This window comes from Rattus norvegicus, chromosome 1 (assembly GCF_021556685.1).
Source record: "Rattus norvegicus strain SHRSP/BbbUtx chromosome 1, alternate assembly SHRSP_T2T, whole genome shotgun sequence".
Taxonomy (NCBI): domain Eukaryota; kingdom Metazoa; phylum Chordata; class Mammalia; order Rodentia; family Muridae; genus Rattus; species Rattus norvegicus.
In genome coordinates, this window is record NC_141534.1 from 147,816,556 (window position 1) to 147,831,964 (window position 15,409).

General features: G+C 42.7%; 1 protein-coding gene across 27 annotated transcripts in view; it reads right to left on the bottom strand.

Annotated features, from left to right (window-relative positions):
• Positions 1-15,409, bottom strand: part of Cpeb1 (cytoplasmic polyadenylation element binding protein 1) — a 107,778-nt gene that overhangs the window by 21,895 nt on the left and 70,474 nt on the right. For all 27 annotated transcript variants that reach the window (XM_087656027.1, XM_087656014.1, XM_087655986.1 and 24 more), the window contains 1 exon segment: positions 2,991-3,179. In XM_087656027.1, coding sequence (XP_087512153.1) covers positions 2,991-3,144 — 154 coding nt within the window. In that variant the 5' untranslated portion in view covers positions 3,145-3,179.

Below are 15,409 nucleotides of genomic sequence, written 5' to 3' on the forward strand. Positions count from 1 at the left end.
TATGAAGAATGGCAGTTCTAGAGCAAAAGACACCAGGTTTAGAATGCTTAGACAATAGTATGACACTTTGTGTGCTTTTGCAAGTTTTCCTCATCTGTACAAGCACTAAATCATGTGCTGTGCTCAGCATTAAAAAATGATATATGTTGGCTGTATGTCACTCCACTCCCTATCACAGAGTACACAGTCCTGACGTACTATTAAAAGGACTTTTCCCTTGACAATCACGGTCATTTCTTTTTTTTAAAACATTCTATTTCTTTCCTCTGGTGCCCATATATGCACATGCTTATAGGTAAACACGTTTTTGGGAGTTGGCGCTCTTCTGCCATGTGGGTCCTAGGGATCAAGCTCAGGTTGTTAGCCTTGGTGGCAAGTGCCTTTACCTGCTGAGCTAACTTACCAGCCCTAGAACTTCTTAATGGTGATGATTCCATTCTATTCACTGACATCATACCTTCAGTACCCAACAGTTTTGGGCAGATAGTGTTTAATGCCTACTTAGTGAATATTATAGTCAAGATCTTCAGTCAAGAGCCCTACTCTCCAACCTTGCCTAATGCAATGACAAATACTTAAAGGTGGTAGAAGACAGGTGTGGGTGGGGCTACAACTTACTGGGAAAAGTATCACCAACCAGAATCTAAGCAATAACAGGTTCCACACAGAGACAATAGGATACCAGGCTGCTTGCAAGTACAACTCACAGATTTTCTGAAGCTAACTGAACTATCTCCTCCCTTCCTCAAGAAACTGTGCAAATTGGTTTTCAGATGGAAAGGCAGTGTGGGCACTGGAATGTGGGCTGTGTGTTCCCGCATTACTGGCAAGAGTATACGATCTGGCACTGCAGCTGGCTGGTGGGAGGGCTCCATCCTACTCTAGGAGATGGCACCCTCACATGGGCTTTCCACGAAGGCACAGAGTTAGGAAAAGGAGCAGGCTCCCACCACAGCTCCTGAAGGCAAACAGAATGGAGATGAGGAATGTGTGTGTGTTTTAACCCCCAGAAAGCAAGAGCTACTCATACTAACCTAGCCAGATCACTGCACTGGGGCCCGTCTCAGGTCTTTATGAATTCTGAAGTTCAGATTGCAGCCCTTCCCTGATCCACAAAATCATGTAATGTTTATTACTAAATGCTTGAGAAGGAAGGTGAAGAAAAACACCCCTCTTCAGACTAATGGCTGCAAGATCTGGTTCTTGAAGGTGGGAAGCAGATACAATAATGCCCAGACCTAACTTTTCTTTTTCCTTCCTTTCACGTCTGAGACAAGGTCCTGCTACATTGCCCAGGCTGGCCATACATTCCCAAGTAGACAACCACCTTACCATATAGCTGTTAGAACAGGCTTTCCAAGCCTCAAGATTTACACATCTAAATTTCCATGGGCCTAGTTACAGTTCAGAGGTTAACTCTGTAGCTAAGAAAAACAGGAGGAAAGAGGGCCACACCCCAACTGATGCCAGCACAGATCAGACACTGATGACCACACACAGGTGCTCATCTCCTGTGTGAGCTCTTCTTTTGCTCAGGTCCTGTAGGAGTAAAAACAGGACAAGACTTGTTTCAAAGAATACATAAAAGAAGTACTGTGGCCTCCAAAGCAAATGACATTGAAGAGTGACACATTTCCTGACCTAGGAAACAGAGTACTTACCACCCGCCCCCCCAAAAGGCTGGAGTTAGATAAAAGGCAGATAGCATTCAAGGTAACTTTACCTTCAAGGGATCCTACCTACAAACCAATTAAAAACCAACCAACCAAACAAATAAAAAACCCTTCCTCTTCCCCAAAAGCATTTTACTAAAACAAAGGGGCATTAAAATGCCTAACAGACATTAGGAGTCCCAGACTCTGTGAAGCATTCTAAAGCAGCACCTGCACCACACAGGGTGGAGGCCAGAGGAACCAACACAGCAATGCACTGCTGCCATGACTCCTGGTCCTAGACTGAGGAGGTATCTGAAAGGACAGCAGGCCCAGTGCCAACATCAATAGCAAATGGCCACACACACACACACACACACACACACACACACACACACACACACACACACACACACCAGTCCTCCATTGTCCCATAGGATCTGTAAATACTTTTGTATTGTGACATAAAGTAAAATATATTGATTTTTGAGTAATACTATAGCATTTAAATTTACAGTTCTTCCTGGAAATTTTTACAATTTTTACCTGGCTAATCTTCCCCCAAATACCACAAGAAGGGAATAAACAGGGAATAAAATGGGAAGATCTGAGGAGAAGCAGTTCAAAGATTTGTCAATAACTTCTGTAATTTGTTCCCATTAATCCTCTATCAAGCAGACAAGAGATCCTAAAGGGGAGTGGCCTCTCATCCATTAGTTACCTTCAACAAACAGAAAGCCTCCTTCTCTGTGTCTGGGAGTTACCCCATGTATCCTCCTCTCCAGCCGGTCCCTTTTCCAGGATTGCCGCTCTTAACCTAATGTTAAGGCAGTTCCAATATTCAAATAAAATTGCTCAGTTAATCTTCTCTTGCTATGACTCAGGGCTACCTAACCTTAGCATACAGCACTCTAGTTTTAAAACCACTAAACAGAATCTGGTCACCCAGTAATCAGTTCCTTAACTCCCCTCCCCCACCTAAAAGTGTTTTGCTTCATCATCTCCAAGACAGGCCTGGGCACCAGAGGCTTAGATGGATCATATCTGCATAAGGTTGGAACCTTGGGGACCCTTGTCAGGAGTACCTCAGGTGTAGACTAAGAACTCCAGGGAATTTGTCAGAGCAAATAGAAAAGCCGCATCTGCCTTGACCAGCAGCCTGTCTGTCGTGCAACACTCACAGCTACCATTGCCTGCAAAACAGCTCTGTGTTGTGTGTATAGAGGGAGTGATGCAAAGGGGAGCAGAACAACTGTTGCTTTGGTATCTTAGCTCACCGCCCCATTTGCCCCATTCGGCCCCTTCCCCTAGCCAGACACCACATTCTCTTGCACTCACCTGACTGTGTGTTGCTCTGGGCTGAGGAGTCTGAGTCCTGGGTGCTCCAGGGTCGGTCCCAGCCAGTCAGACTGAGTGACTGCAGGCCAAGGCACAAACCGTTTGCATCTGGGAGGCCGCGGGGAGATTCTTGCGCAGAGGTGGGGAAAAGCATCCTGCTTGTAATTGCTTCTTCAGAGTCCTGGAAGTCTGTTTTGGGAAGGAGAACAGCAAAACAAACCCCTAGAGTTAAGGGTTGTTTTTCTCAATACTATCAACAATAAATACCACCAATATTAGTTTCCTCAGGTTCTGGGGCAAGACATCCAAGCTGGCTATATGCTGCAGCTGCTGCCTCTGTACTTTTGGCAGCGTTCAAGCAAGAATAGTTGCCATAGAGCCCCCTCCCCACACACACCCCTATCCCGTCTGCATTAGACTAGGTAGCATGTGATCAGGCTGCTGATGCTTCCCGCTGCCAGTGACATCAGCTGGCTGAGCCTAGCAATAGAGAACCGCATCATCTCTCACAGCACGGGGGAGGAGCAGGAGGGGAGGAGCAGGAGGGGAGGGACGGCTGGGAGGAGACTTGCCTCCAAGGGAAAGATAGCACAAGAGCTACTTGGAATAGTCCGATGCAGTATGGTTAAGTCAGGGTTGTGAGACAGTGCTGTCCCTCCAGTCTTGGCAATGGTGGCCAGTCTGCTGACAGCAAAGCCAAAAGTAAAGCAATGTGGATTGCTTGCTTGTACTGCTCTGTACTCCTGCTGCTCCCTCCCTCTCCTTTTTCCACTTCAAACCCCTAAATGCACTGGTCATGGACTTTCTCCAGCTGTAGGCTCAAGCCCTGGCTTTGTAGCCCAGTGAGAAGCGTCACAATGCTGCTAACAAAAATTAGTGAAAAAATAGGATCTCTGTGCTCCAGGTGGTCTCTGAGAAGTACCTTGACACAGCATTGTTTACCACTGAGGAATGGGATAACCATCAGAAAAACACTGTATATTTGGACCCTTGGGAACAACATCTGGTGCTCTGGGATTGTCTGGAGCTGCTTATCACAGAGAAGGGGGGACGTGTGTGTGTGTGTGTGTGTGTGTGTGTGTGTGTGTGTGTGTGTGTGTGTGTGTATGAGGCTGTTCCAGGTACAATTCACAGGGCCTGGCCCACAGCTTATGTATCAGAGGAGATATGGAGAAGATCCATTTTACCCAGGCTCCCTTATACACCAACAGAATATATTAGCCACGGACAGACACAAAGGCCCAGCTCTTCTTTTCCCTCATGTAACTAAAGGACATCTTGACAGATGGAAGACCTACTCCCAAAGTAGCATCTGAAAAACCACACGAAGAGAAACAATCTCAGAAACATCAGTCTACGGAGTCTCTTTCCTTTGGAGGACTTTTTAAAGCTGTGCCGCTGTGTCATCCATCTACATTATTCCTGTCTGGCTGTAGATACCCCACTTGCTCTCTGTCTCTGTGTATCAAACGAGGTATTCTTATCACTGTACAGGCTGAGGAAGAACACACCCATATTAGAGATGTCCCTGCCCCAAATTCTGCTCTTTTGCTCCCCTACATCCACCCTTCCTCTAAGCTAAGGCTATATACTATTAAATTAACTTCATGTCCTAAATACAATTTTTTTTCCTTTTATGCATCCACAACTAGGTCAGCAGAATGGCTCAATGGATAAAAGCATTTGCCACCAAATCTCATGGCCTAAGTTCAATTTCTAAGACCCACAAGGTGGAAGGAGAGAACTGATCATGCAGTTGTCCTCTGATCTCCACACATGTGCCTTGATATGGACATATATGAACACGCACACACTCAGGCATGCAATAAAGGAACAAACTGACTTCAAGAAAGGTTGGGTTTATTTTGGAGATACAAAGATGGTCAAATATGGGTAATTCAGTGAATGTTATAAATTACATAAATGTACTCAAAGATACTAGAAATATCCATTGATAATTGGATCATAGAAAAGGCATCTGACAATATCCAACATTCCTTCATGACAGCAGTCTTAAAGAAACTCAGAGTAGAAAGAACATAGTTCAGCATAATAAAGACAAAATATGACAAACAGACAATATTATGTTAAACAGGGGAGGTTAAGCCTGTGTACTGAAATCAGGAACGAGGAAAGGATGCTCACACCCCTCTTTACCCTCAATTCAGTAAAGTGCTAGCTCAAGCAGTACGACAAAGAAGTAAAGGACACAAGTAAAACAAGAGTCAGAAGAGCACTGCCTGCAGATGTCAGGGTCCCTCTATGAGACCCTAAAGACTCCACCAGAAAACCCTTACAACTGACAAATGCAGGCAGCAAAGCGGCACGATACAAAATTAAGACAAAACTATTAGCCTTCCAAGGTACCAATGACAAAATAAAAAGGGAAATAATATAATTCACAATAACTTTTAAAAATAACTTGGGGCTGAAGAGATGGCTGCCCTTCCAGAGGACTCAGGTTCAATTCCCAACACCCACATGGCAGCTCACAATTGTCTGAAACCCGCACACCAAAAGGACATAAAACAAAATTAAATAAATTATTTTAAACTATACATTATATTATATGCTATATACTAATATAAAATACATTACATGTAACTATAAATTATACCATACTACATGTTTTATTATGCTATATCAGTATATCTATCCCATTCCCCCTCCCCCTGCTTCTATGAGAGTGCTCTTCTGCCCACCCAACTCCCTCCCTCCCGCCTCCCTGCCCTGGTACTTCTCCACACTGGGGCATCAAGCCTTCCCAAGACCAAGGTCCACTGATGCCTGACAAGGCCATCCTCTGTTACATATATGGCTGGAGTCATGGGTCCCTTTCATCTGTACTCTTTGGTTGGTGGTTTAGTCCCTGGGAGCTCAGGGTGGGGGTGGGGTGGTCTGGTTGTTTGATATTGTTCTTCCTATGGGGTTGCAAACCTCTTCAGCTCCTTCAGTTCTTTCTCTAACTCCTCCACTGGGGACCCAGTTCTCAGTCCAGTGAATGGCTGCAAGTGTCCCCCTCTGTATTTGTCAGGCTCTGGCAGAGCCTTCTCAGGAAACAGCTATATCAGGCTCCTGTCAGCTTGCACTTCTTGGCATCTGCAACAGTGACTGGGTTTGGTGACTGTACACGGGATGGATCCCCAGGTAGAGTGGTCTCTGGTTGGCCTTTTTTTTTTTTTAAGTCTCTGCTCTATACTTTGTCTCCATATTTCCTTCTGTGAGTATTTTGTTGCCCCTTCTAAAATGGACTGAAGCAGCTACACTTTGGTCTTCCTTCTTCTTGAGCTCCATGAGGTCTCTGAATTGTATCTTGGGTGTTCTAAGCTATTGGGCTAATATCCACTTATCAGTGAGTACATACCATATGTGTGTTCTTTTGTGATTGGGTTATCTCACTCAGGATATTTTCTAGTTCCATCCATTTGCCTAAGAGTTTCATGAAGTCATTGTTTTTGATAGCTGAGTAGTACTCCATTGTGTAGATGTGCCACATTTTCTGTATTCATTCCTCTATTAAAGGACATCTGGGTTTTTTCCAGTCCCTATTATAAATAAGGCTGCTATAAACATAAAGGAGCATACGCCCATGTTATATGTTGTAGCATCTTTTGGGTGTATGCCCAGGAGTGGTATAGCTGGGTCCTCAGGTAGTACAATGTCCGATTTTCTAAGGAACCACCAGACTGATTTCCAGAGTGGTTGAAACAGCTTGCAATCCCACCAACAATGGAGGAGTGTTCCTCTTTCTCCACATCCTCGCTAGCATCTTAGCCATGCTGACTGGTGTTAGGTGGAATCTCAGGGTTGTTCTGATTTGCATTTCCATTATGACTAAGGATGCTGAACATTTCTTCAGGTGCTTCAGGGCCATTCAATATTCCTCAGTTGAGAATTCTTTGTTTAGTTCTGTACCCAATTTTTTAATAGGGTTATTTGATTCTCTTGAGTTCTTTGTATATATCGGATATTAGTCCTCTATTTGATGTATGATTGGTAAAGATCTTTTCTCAATCTGTTGGTTGCTGTTTTGTCCTAATGATAGTGTCCTTTGCCTTACAGAAGCTTTGCAGTTTTATGAGGTCCCATTTGTCTATTGTTGATTTTAGAGCATAAGCCATTGGTGTTCTGTTCAGGAATTTTTCCCCTGTGCCTATGTGTTTAAGGCTCTTCCCCACTTTTCTTTTATTAGTTTGAGTATATCTGGTTTGATGTGGAGGTCCTTGATCTCCTTGGACTTGAGCTTTGTGCAGAGAGATAAAGAATGGATCGATCTGTATTCTTCACTACGATGACTGACAACTGAATCAGCACCATTTGTTGAAAATGCTGTCTTTTTTCCACTTGATGGTTTTAGCTCCTTTGTCAAAGATCAAACAAGTCAGTAGCCTTCCTCTACTCAAAGGATAAACATGGTGAGAAAGAAATTAGGGGAACAACACCCTTCATAATAGTCACAAGTAATATAAAATACCTCAGTGTGACTAACCAAACAAGTGAAAGAACTGTATGACAAGAACTTCAAGTCTCTATAAGAAAGAAATTAAAGATCTCAGGAGACAGAAAGATCTCCCATGCTCATGGATTGGCAGGATTAATACAGTAAAAATACCCATCTTGCCAAAAGCAATCTATAGATTCAATGCAATCCCCATCAAAATTCCAACTCAATTCTTTATGGAATTAGAAAGAGCAATCTGCAAATTCTTTTGGAATAACAAAAAAGCCAGGACAGGGAAAACTATTCTCAACAATAAAAGAACTTCTGCAGGCAATCACTACCCCTGACTTCAAGTTGTATTACAGAGTGATAGTGATAAAAAAAATGCATGGTATTGATACAGAGTCAATGGAATAGAATTAAAGACCCAGAAATGAACCCACACACATATGGTCACTTGATCTTTGACCAAGGAGCTATAGTGTTACTCTTAACCTGGATCAGAGAATCTTCTGTAGTACACAGCAGTTAATGCAAAGACTCATAGTGGGCCCAACTGATGAACCTAAATGTGACATCTTCTTCAATACCCCCTTTACTTAAGGCTCAAGAACATCAAAAAAATCTAAGTCAGGGGATGGGGAGGATGTGACAGAACTGCTGACTAATGAACTCACTCCAATTATATCTCACTGCACACCATCAAGCCGACAAGACCAGTTACTATTCTAGCTGGCAGCACTAACTGGACCCAGCGATTTTCAGGGAGGGAGAAAACGCAAAGACATCAAAGTGTGAAGGGGATGTGTTGGAGCATGTCCTGGAGAATTAAAGGAGGGGGAGTTTGCCATGGATATGTATATACATGTCTAAAATTATCAACTAAAAGAAAAGAACTTGAAGAAACACCCCCTTGCCCTCACAGGTGTTGGAGAAATAGGAATGATGTAAGAGCAGAGCTGAGCAGAATAGAGTGGTGCAGTGCAGTGTGTGCACTCTGGGGAGACACAGAACTGGTGTCAAGACATGTGTGAGAGAGACTATGGAAGACAGTAAATCATGTCATTATCCAGTAGGGTCAAAGGTTGGTATGCAACATCCTGGAACTTAAGCAGATGCATGCTCAGCCCCAAACAAACTGCCTGGCTGTGGGATCACTCTAGCTCTGGCCTGAATGAGAACAGTCTACGTTGTGGATTAGACTTCCTTAGAGGACAACCATATCCTGTGATAGCACAGAGGGCCATATGTGGATCATTGGTCCTGATGTGGCCCGGGGTCCAGGTTGATGTCCAAGGACTGTGTTATCACCTAATGACATGTAGATGGTCATGGCCCATGCCATGGCCTGAATCCATGTTCATGTCCATGGACCATGTTGCCTCCAGGGACCATACTCTGCCTCCAGGGCCTGCTCTGCCACCTGACACTGTGGTGGTGCTTGAGTCTGGGATGTCACAGAGGCCTGTGTCTGGGTCCTGCTACAGGTGGGGTCTGAGCTGATATCCATGGCCTGGTGGTACCATCAAAAGCCAAGCAGAGGTCCTTGGCCTGTGCTGTTGCCTGAAGTCCTGTTGTTGCTTGTGGGTTGTGCAGCCACTGGGAACTATACTAATCTGAGTGACCTGCGTTGTCACCTAAGCCCGTGTGCCTGATCCATGCTGCCATAGAGGGCAATGTCTGGGTCCGTGGTCTTACTGCAGCGAATTCTGTGTTGATGTCCATGGCCCATGCTACCTACTACAGAAAGCCAAAGGGATGGCTATGGTCTGTACTGTGGCTGGAATCCATGTCGATATCCTTGATCCCAGCTGCATTGGAGGGCCTTGTCTGGGTCCATAGCCTTACTGCAACTGGGAGCCCCGCTCCTGGTCTGTGCTGATGGCACGTAACATGTAGAAGAAGCCCATGAGCCATGCTCCCTTAAACCTTAATGAGCAAATAAGCAACTGTGGAAATAGTATCGATGACTATAGACACACAGTGGAGAAGGGGATGTCAAAGACTTCTGTGACCTCAACCCACCCTCCAAACAGCCTAAACAAGTCTTCAAAGAGAACTCTTGCTCTCAACAATAGAGGGCTTCCAGCAGGGGTGCAGGAGGGGAAGGACTCAGCTCTGTTTAAGGATTAGGCCACTTAGGAGTTTGACCACATTCTAGTAAGTATACAGATAACATGAATTAAGACTTTTTTTGTTGCGTGTGTGTGTGTGTGTGTGTGTGTGTGTGTGTGTGTGTGTCACAAGGGTAAGTGGATGGACTGGGAAGCAAATGTGATAGGAGTGTATGTGAAAAATCAATAAATCAATAAAAAATAATCAATAAAATCAATGAAAATATTACGTTGGAAAAGAAAAGAACTTCAAAACAAAATAAATCAGGCATGGTGATTTAATCCTTTAATCCCAGCAGGAGGCAGAGACAAACAGGAGGCTAGACTGGTCTACATAGTGAGTTCCAGGACAGGCAGGGGTACTTAGACCCTGTCTCATATACAAACAACAAAACACAAACAACAAAAAAGACCCCAAAATAAATAAAATATAATCAACCTTTAGAAACAATCCATATTTAAATACCTATTTTTGCCTCTGTTTCTCTCTACTCTAACTAAAAGGTATCTATTGTCCAAAAGTAGCTATTTTCCTTCTATGTCCAAAATCAGAATATGTATATATGGATACTTTATCCAGATAAATCCAGAGAAATGTAACCATTAGTTATGCTCTTGCTATTCATTATATCAGTAATATCAGCAAATCTATACTCTCAGGATCCACTTGAAACCTACAGAACTGAACTTCAATAAGATTCCCGATTGCTATCTATGCACATAAAATGTGGGCAGTACTAATCAATACCTTCCTACCCCAAAAACTTCAGCCATGAGCAACAGTTCCTAATGGCTGTGTGAAGCCACAGCCTGGAGAGTTATATGTGGCATAATTTTAACCCCATCTCTAGTGGTCTTTTTCGCAGATATTCATTAACCCAGTGTTTCTTCGACATAAAGGCTTTTTACCACCACTAAGGAATTCTTTAACTAGATTTAAAAAATGAAAGACCAGGCATGATGATGTGTACCCTAAATTCTAGCACTTTGGAAGCAGAAGTAGGTGGATCTCTGAGTTCAAGGCCATCTGGTTTATAGAGCGAGCTCCGGCACAGCCAGGGCTACACTGAGAAACCCTGTCTTGAAAAGTCTCAAAAAAAGAGGCCATAACCATTAACGTTGGTACAGAAAGCTGTCAGAAATCAAGCAGCTTTGACAGACTGACAGATACTGCCTGCTCATCAAGTGTACCACCATGTGACCTCATTACAATACTCTTTCACAATGTTTATCTGTGAAGGGTCAAGAACAGCTATCCACTCAGGTATTTTAATAATACTAAGACAGTAATCTAGTGCACTGTCTAGCACAAAGTGTTTGCCCCTATGCTGACCATATTATTGCTGGTTATCCACATCAGGGCATTTAAAAGAGAAAGGGGGTTATTAGTACTACTAGGGCTATGACTTTCTTTTTTTTTTTTTTAAAGATTTATTCATTTATTATATATAAGTACACTATAGCTGTCTTCAGATACACCAGAAGAGGGCATCAGATCTCTTTACAGATGGTTGTGAGCCACCATGTGGTTGCTGGGAATTGAACTCAGGACCTCTGGAAGAGTAGTCGGATGCTCTTAACCGCTGAGCCATCTCTCCAGCCCAGGGCTATGACTTTCAAAATGATCTGTGTGAGGCAAACTGACAGGCATGATCACTCTTCTCTTGATTTACTTAGAAGCCTCTTTTCCAGCTGCTCCCTGATCCTGCCTCCGTAAATGTACCCATTCTGCTACAAGTCTTTATCTCATACTAACAGGTAGCACAGGCTACCACATAAAGTATCAAAAGGCCTGATGAGCAAAAATTAATTATAATAAAAAAGATCAATTGTCTTTCAAACTTATATTTGAAGTCACACAGGAATTTGGACTTTTTTTTAAATCAGGGAAGATTATGTTCATAATCTATGGACATAATCTTGACATAATCTATGTCAAGAACTACCTAAGTACTGAAAAGATACTAAATAAACACTAGTGGCCTAGCAGACCTAAGGGGTTTTTTTTTTACTCTAGTAATCTTTTGAATAATTATGTCCAATACTTTCTCCTAAAGTTTCTTTATAAACAAAACTGCTCCCAATAGGTGTTTTAAACCTATATAAAGCTTCCAATTAAGCTTAAGACAACTCAACTTTAAAAAAAATTGTTTCCCTTTTAAAATATCCTCTTTCCAGGGGCTAGTAAAATGGCTCAGAGGTTAAGAACACTTACTACTTTTGCAGAGGACATGGATTCAGTTCTAAGCTCCCACATAGTAGCTCACAACTATCTGCCTCTTCTGATGTGATGCATCTTCTGACCACCTCAGATACTGCGTTTATTCATGTGGTGTTCTCCCCCCCCCCACACACACACACTTTTAAAAAATGTTAACTTTTCTATAGTTCTCCTCCCAAATGCCAGAATAGTCAAGCAAATTCAGAAAATAAACTAACTCAAAATTGGATATAGTCTGATTATGGTTCCAATGTGTCCCCCAGAAATTCATGTGTTAAAAATATAATCCCCAAATTCCTATCTTTGAGATAGTGGGCCTCTGAGCAGTGATTAGAGTTAGAAGATGTCAACAGGCTCCCTAGATGAACTAGGTAAGAATACTTGAGCTAGTTCATGCTTGGCACCCTCTGTTAATACTACAGCACAGTAGAAAGTTCTCTATCAGGTACTGCAGATGTTTGCACTAACCTCAGATTTCTCCTCTTCAAGACTATAAGCTAAACAGATTTTTAAAATCACGTTTATCTGTGTGGAGGGCGCAGGTGTGCTTGCATGCGTGTGGTCACAGGCCAGTTTTGGTGGTTGGCTCCCTTGATCCTCCATGGGGGTCCTAGGGATCAAACTCACCAGCACTGGCAGCACAGTTTTACCCACTGAACCGTCTCAACAGCTCAACTTCTATTCTTCATTTTTTTCACCTGTATTTTTATTTTGTGTGTTACAGATATTTTGCCTACATGCACACCTGTACATCACATGCTTGCCATGCCAGCAGAAACCAGATTAGTGGATCAGATCCCCTAGGATTGGAGTTATAGATAGTTGTGAGATGCCATGTGGGTACTTGGGAATTGAACTTGGGTCCTCTGGAAGAGTAGCCAATGTTCTTAACTACTTGCCTATCTCTCTAGCCCCAATTTCTATTCTTGATAATAAAAATTACTCAGCTTCAGATCTTTAAGTCATAGTAACAAAAGATATAGAAAGACTTTTCTAAAATAGAACATTTCTTCACAGGTACAAACCATGGACAGACTGATTCCAGGGCTCCTAGTGTCACAGTAACAACTCTGATCTTTTCTAGTCTCAATAGTAAGAGCCTGTCTGCCTCTGATAGTATTCCTCTGCTACACTGCTGAGTCCTCCATAAGTGACACTTTTAGGTGTCTGGCAAGTAACAATGCCATAATGCCTTGGGCCCTTCTTTTTGACATCATTAAGACTGAATGTTACAAAGGTCTCTCCTTTCACAGTTAAAGGAGAAAAGCCCGTAGGTACTAAAACAAATGGACACAAGACAGAATGAAAAAAAATGATGTACCCAGATTACTGAATAGAATCTACACAACTATAAGAATTCTGTATGTTGGTGAACAAGGTTGGTAAAGGAACATGGCAACTACAGCTAATGTGTGTGGGCAGCAGGGTGTTACACGGACCATTGTATTTTTCATTATTACAAATACTGCAACAAGGAAAAACAAAAATCTGTCCTCCCTTGTTCTTTCTAAACAGTATAGGAACCACACATGAGCTCTTTTTAATACATATCTACTCTATTCACAAAATTCAGTACCCAAAGTAACAAAGATAGGACACTGAGTCATTTGTCTGCACAAATGATTTCACAGTCAATTGAGACTGTTGCCATCAATGACTTATGTGGATTCTTAACAGTCTTGAATTCTATGTATCACAGAATAACAAAACTCTAATGCCAGAAATGAGTTACCTCTTTTGGAGTTGTTGACCAGTAAGGTCCTACAGACCCTCAAACATTACATATAGGCTCTTGCTAATGCTCTTGGACCTTCAGACCTTGACAGTAAAACACCACATACTTGGGTCATAGAATACAGAGAAATCAAGCAGGTACTTACCTGAAAGCTTCATTTATACTGGCTAGCTTTCATAGTGCTGGAAGCTTCTATGCATGTTACCAGAGTTAAAAAGCAATTGCCAATCTTACAGAATGAAAAAGATGTGGATCATGTGAGATACAACAATGACCTGCCTGACAAGCCATGCTCACTAGTGCATCAGTGTTACAAATGTCATGGAAGTAACCAATTACTTTGTGATTGAAGTCCCACTCTACAAGTTGAAGCCCATACTCAACACTGTTGAAGAGGCCAAGAATCTGTGGTTAGACAGGTCACAGACCACAAGGGGGAAAACTACTCCTATCATTCTGCTAAATGGACACAGTATTAAACTCTAATGACTTGTCATTATACCCATAGATTATTGCATCTGTCAACCTTCATCAGAGAAGCTTTTCTGTGCAGTATATGATGATTAATGTAGAGATAGTCAACTGATCAGTGTATAGAGAAAAGAGATTGAAGAATGTGAAATCTTAAGACATCTATACCACACAATCCTTCCCTTCACTCAAGGATCCTTGTGGTTAAGAGGCAAAGGTAACTATAACTGTTTTCTGGATACAGCAGGGCAGTTGACCCTAAGAATTCAGAGCAGTTGAGAAAGCATGTACAAGACCTCACAACCTAAGGCCAGATAAAATCCCAGTGAGGACAGGTGAGGTGGACATGAAATCCCACTGCTGGCAGAGGGGTTATTGGCCACTGACAGCTGCTAGGAGATGGAGTGTTAGGGTGAATGCCCTTGAGTAGAGTACACATATACAAGAGCAGATGGGCAGCAGAAAGAGTTACTAGATAGTTCTAAAGGTGGGTGGTTGGGTAGCAGGGGGAAGGAAGATAGATATGGAAGGAGTGAAAGGGTATGACCAAAGTACATTGTGTAAAATTTCTCAAAGAATTAATAATAATACTTTAAAAGTTTTACCCATTCAGAGCCTGCCCCACATGTGGCCCATACATATACAGCCACCCAATTAGACAAGATGGATGAAGCAAAGAAGTGCAGACCGACAGGAGCCGGATGTAGATCGCTCCTGAGAGACACAGCCAGAATACAGCAAATACAGAGGCGAATGCCAGCAGCAAACCACTGAACTGAGAATAGGTCCCCTATTGAAGGAATCAGAGAAAGAACTGGAAGAGCTTGAAGGGGCTCGAGACCCCAAAAGTACAACAATGCCAAGCAACCAGAGCTTCCAGAGACTAAGCCACTACCTAAAGACTATACATGGACTGACCCTGGACTCTGACCCCATAGGTAGCAATGAATATCCTAGTAAGAGCACCAGTGGAAGGGGAAGCCCTGGGTCCTGCTAAGACTGAACCCCCAGTGAACTAGTCTATGGGGGGAGGGCGGCAATGGGGGGAGGGTTGGGAGGGGAACACCCATAAGGAAGGGGAGGGGGGAGGGGGATGTTTGCCCGGAAACCGGGAAAGGGAATAACACTCGAAATGTATATAAGAAATACTCAAGTTAATAAAAAAAAAAAAAAAAAAAGAAATGGGAGAGAACATCGATGTCCTCATAGTTAACAGGCTTTTTAGAGAAGTAGGCATCAAGATATGGATGAATTTGAGTTGTTTATAGACTTAATCAGAACAATAAAATCCTTATAGACACACACACACACAAAAAAAAGTTTAACAAGCCAATATAGTTGTATTTCTGACTACTTTTTTGGGGCTCTTTTTAAACTGGATCTAGCTGTGTCAACCTAGGCTAGCTTAAGGTTCACAATGTTCTTCCTGATTTAGTT